Source organism: Pinus tabuliformis, chromosome 2_2 (genome assembly GCF_031772625.1).
Source record: "Pinus tabuliformis cultivar Carrire ecotype Pingquan chromosome 2_2, CPIR1, whole genome shotgun sequence".
Taxonomy (NCBI): Eukaryota; Viridiplantae; Streptophyta; class Pinopsida; order Pinales; family Pinaceae; genus Pinus; species Pinus tabuliformis.
In genome coordinates this window covers 676,482,182-676,487,370 of record NC_142300.1, presented here as the reverse complement: position 1 = coordinate 676,487,370, position 5,189 = coordinate 676,482,182, and the positions used below count along the sequence as shown (strand labels likewise).

General features: G+C 30.8%; 1 protein-coding gene across 1 annotated transcript; it reads right to left on the bottom strand.

Moving 5' to 3' along the window:
* Window positions 1-2,102: 2,102 nt before the first annotated feature.
* On the bottom strand, window positions 2,103-3,987 carry LOC149194461 (acid phosphatase 1-like). Its single transcript, XM_089407620.1, has 3 exons — window positions 3,521-3,987; window positions 2,589-2,798; window positions 2,103-2,460 (listed from the first exon to the last, which is right to left on the bottom strand). The coding sequence occupies exons 1-3, from the start codon at window positions 3,898-3,900 to the stop codon at window positions 2,283-2,285; spliced, it is 768 nt and encodes a 255-aa protein (XP_089263746.1). The 5' UTR covers window positions 3,901-3,987; the 3' UTR covers window positions 2,103-2,282.
* Window positions 3,988-5,189: the final 1,202 nt, after the last annotated feature.

Sequence of the window (5,189 nt, the reverse complement as noted above, 5' to 3'; positions counted from 1 at the left end):
AATGGATATGTATATGATTACAAGTCAGATATTCTTGGATTGAGGTTTTTGTGATTTACATTAAGTTTATGAGAAAAAAATTTGGGCGTAAATTACATGATAAAATATTTGTCTGCATTTTGAATTAACCAGTGTGGTTCATCGTCAGGACAAGTACAACTTGAAGAAAAAGATTATGGTGACATGTTAAATAGGGAGAACAGATCTTCCAACAACTAGGTTTGATTGGAAAACTAGACTGAAGTCAAATATTTTCGAATAAAATCATGTAAAATTAATCTAAAATTTAAAATTATTTTGAAATTAAATAAACAAGGAAAAAATTTATTACTTCACTTCTCTCCAATACTTCCGAATAAATACTTCCAAATAAAGATACAAATGACCAACAAAAGGTCACTACTTTGAATACAGTAATAACGCTGGGGAGCATTTTAGGGACTCGACTCCGTTAGGCTCTGTAATGGAGAAAAATAATCTGTAATACATTCAACCAGACTTGTGCTAATGTTATGTTTAATTTCCCCTCATTATTTGTTTCACCCTATAGTCCTATATCTATATCCGTTAAAGAGACAGCTACTCTCAGAGTCCGAGATTTATCCAAGCGATTCTTCACTTGGACTTTAGAGCAGTACCGTCCTGTTATCATTTTCATTTAGGCGTTGTTTACAAAGGTGTTATAATTAGGAAAAAATGGAATTTGGTTATTTACTTTCAAATAATTTCATAGTATTAGGCATTAAAAATTTAAGTTTGATAATTATTATCGAGACTTTTAAAAATTTCTCAAAATTTGATCAAAATCATGCCAGAATTTTTATTGTTTTTTAAGCAAATTTCAAGCTTTGTTAAACTAGGCCTCTTCCAAAATTTTTTAATCAAAATCATACCAAATTTCTCATTGTTTTCAGAACAAATTTGAAGCATCCTAGGACTAAGCGTCTCATTGATCTAACATGATCTGTCCAAATGACTCTTTAGTGAGAAGTAAGGCATAGTTGTGATAACAGTAAGGCAAGGTTGTGATAATTATTTATATGGGTTATCTCTCTTTTTTTTGGCAGTAGATTAATTACTTATTTTTATTTATTTATTTCGTTATGATTGATTTATTCGAAATTTAAAATAATTTATAATTAAAAATATTAATTTTAAATTTATTTAATATAAAAAAAATTATATTAATTTTGCTCATAGTAAGTTTTGATTAATTTTTGAAAAATGTATTATATTAATTATTAAATAATTATATTTTTATTTTATTTATTAAATATTATTTTATTTTTGGCAAAATATAAAAACAGTTAGTCAATAACTTATAATGAGTTAATAACTTACATAATACTTAATATTTATCATAAATCTTTAAACTTTACAACAACATGACTTTCCTTTAACAAACTTAAAGGATAGTTATTTTATTTAGTTAATAGGGAAGAAAATTTACTAAATAGAAGTACCTTTTCTCTCCGCGTTCCTCTATAGAGAAATCCAACACATTTTCAAAATTAGCATTAACCTAACCATGTTAACACAGAAGAGGATAAAATAAAAGGCAAAAAGGTATAAACTACTTTAGTGCTTAAAGATTTTATTAGCACTCCTTTTTGTTTCGATTTATAGAAATATCATAATTCTCTTTACTCTCTACGATAATTTGTTTATATATAAATTTCATTTAGCCATTCAAACATCCTTTATAAAACACTGTTCGTAATACAAAAAAATGATTTTGAACGACAATAACTTACATGTCATCTGCTGGACACCATCGCTCAAACTGGTACTGCTTTATGGAGTAATTCACAGTACATCTTTAAAAAAATAAATTACCATTTTGCTCTTTTTTTTTCAAAACGAATAATCAAAACTATCATGTATCACAAGTTTTGTTCTTACGTTCAAAGTTCATAAAAATAATATCCATGAGAATGTCACCAAAAAGACGAAACCCTAAAAACATAAATCAAATTTGTAGCAATAAATAAGCCACATAAGCTCATATAAAATGTGGATCAACATTAAGCAAAACATTTTACAATATGCTTTCATATATTTAGAAGATCCTTTGGCATTCCACTATGGTTACATTATAATTTGAACAGATATCCGTACTCCTTATAGAAGTGATAATAATATAATGAAGAACACAGATGTTACTTTAGGCCCTAGGGAAGCTCTTCTCACAGCGAAAAGCAGTAACTTAATTACTCGGAATTTGGAACCATCAAATTCTCACAGCGAAAAGCAGTAACTTAATTACTCGGAATTTGGAACCATCAAGGAACGAAATACATGGGATTAGGAAGCTTGAATGTGCGAGCACCCACAGCACTACCAGTAATATCGGTCCACTGATCTCCAACATTGCCCCATATACGATATCCATGTTTCATCAGTTCCTCCCTCTTGCTTGACTTGAATATTGCTGCGCTTTTTCCTTTCTCGCTACGTTCTCTAAATTTCACATATCATCCACCAAAACTTATAATGTTACTTTCATTTCATAACATTCGCAAATCACGAATAAAAATGGCAGAAAATAAGGTCTACGCAAATCATGAATGAAAATAAAATAAGTATACCTTAGAATAAGTCCAGCATAGGCAGTATACCCCTGCAAAACGAGATTTTTTTCTGTAATGTTGCGTTGAGATTCATCCCTTCCTGTGAGAAAGAAAATCTGGTAGCCAGAAGTCTTGAGATGCTTATACAATCCCAGAATAGCAGGAAGTGCAACAGCTTTACCACTTAATGCCCAGTGGTTAAAGGAGACAGGGTCGAATGGCATTCCACTGTAAAAATCAGTCCAGTTTCAAAAGAATTATTTGTTTATTCCCGGATAAACCAACATCGAATTTTTCAATAAACATTTCAAAATTAGAATTAGTAAAATTAGTTTCTAATATTAATTTTTTTATATCTATGTTCATTGTTTCATGTTTGTTTCACTATGTCAAGATAGGAATGATACTACGGTGCTGTAATTAGCTTAGCACATCTTTGTATCTTTTATAGCAAGAGAGGTATCAAAACTAAGGGTGCCAATATCAACACATAGATGCTAAGAGTGAGATTGGAATACAAGTTTTGCAGGTCAAATGCTTATAGCTTTGGGAAAAATAGATTTTTCCTTATCGGTGAAGATGGATCTGTTTCTGTTTTGCAACCATATTAAAATAATAGATATATTTTAACTTCTGGATTTTATGTAAATGATTTACGAGTATTGATGTATTTATATTTTTAATTTTTGGGAAGAAATTTTAGAAATTGATAAATAATTTGTTTAGCTAATTAAAAAAAATATATTGAGATTGTAATTTGTATTATAATATTTATGAAATAATTGTATCTGCTATAACTGATATTGGATATAATAAAAACTATTATAAGATAAAAACCATTAAAAAAAAAAAAAAAAATTAACCGACGCCTTAACAACAAGCTTTTGTGCCTCAATTGTCTAATGTAATAACGACAAATAAGATCTAAATAAGAACGATAGAGGGCTTACCCAAACTTTCGTCCCATATAATATTCGAGATTGGATAGGGCGGTGTCATCTACATCCAACACCCAGGCATCCTTACCATCGCCGACGAGGGGAATTTCTGCTGTGTAACTAACGATACAGTCGACTGCAGTTGCCAGATCTCTTTCGTACCGTCCATACAACATGTACTGCTGAATGTAGGTCAAGCAATTTTGGGGAACTGTCCACCAGTTTCTCAGATTATTCAATTCTATGTTCAGCCTCCAGCTCACGCAGTCCGTATTGTTCTGATCAGCGACATCAATATTGGCTTCAAATTTACACCAAATGTTGATATTGATGAGCAATAATACAAGAAACCTCCATGATATAATAGCGTTCCTCTTCATGGTGTTCAGCATATAATTGCGTTAAGCGAATTCAGATTTGTCTATATAGGCTTAAGTCTTATAACCTGTATGTAAGAGAAATTGTGAACAGTTAGTTGATCCTGGTGGAGAACCCTTTTGATCGATTGGGCAATGCTGGTTTCTTTTTATAACCAAAGAATGCTGGTTTCTTTTTATAACCAAAGCAACCGACCAAAGGCATTTAATGCAAAAAGCATCCATTAACTTCACGGGAAACTTGATTTGCAGGCCACACCACGAATACTTTGTTCCCCACTGCTTTATCTGCATCCACGGGACAGTCCACTGCACGACAGATTCCTCGGGCAAAATGGGCCAATTTTACACCCAAATGGTCAATATACCGTCTCCACTAATACTTAATGGATTCAATGGTGCAGTTCAATGCACAATAGATTCTCTGAATAAAATGGGCCAATTTCGCATTCCAATGGGTAATAGTTAAATTTTTTATTTTTTTGTTTAGGAAAGAAAAAAATATTATTTTTTTATTAATAAAAGTTGTTACCTAATTTATAATTTTGTATATTGTGATTACAAATATATTGCTGACAAAATCAACAATTTTTAATTAGTAGTGATATATCAGTTAACAAGGCAAAGTGACAGAAAAATCATAAAAAACATGCAAACAGAAATAGATGAAACACATTCCAAAATCATAAGGAACCAGAAAACTGATCAGTCCAAAAAAGAAAAATGTAGTATCCTGCTGAACCTCGAGATGCCCGAGGCTGTACCAAACATAGCCAGGGGCTTCCAAACCCTCTGAGCTTAAGTCGATTGCTGATTTATTGAATATTTGGGAATCGGCCAGATATGGGCACAGTCAAAAAAAATTGACCGTGTCCAGTCCATCTCATTCTCGAATATTCGGAGAATCTGCAATCAACATAAAGATGACCTTTTAAACCCAAGATTAGACAAGCCATTAGCCACTAAATTCTACTTTAGAGATATATTTTTTTATTCTGTATTTTGGTTTTAGCTATATTGTAATTTTTATTTATTTAAAATATATTTTTTATTCTATATCAATATATCTTCAGTATCATCCCAGTAATATAAAGCTCAAGACTGTAAAAATACTAAACACCGTATAAAATTCCTAAAAAATTTATAATTCTAACCAATCCTTATCAATTTCAACATGAAATTGAAAAAATAAAATTTACAAGTCGCATACTTAATCTACCCCTATCCTGCCCACTCATGTTCAATGAATTTGATTGTAAATTTTTTTATGTAGATTAACATGTGCATAAATTTTATTTTCAACT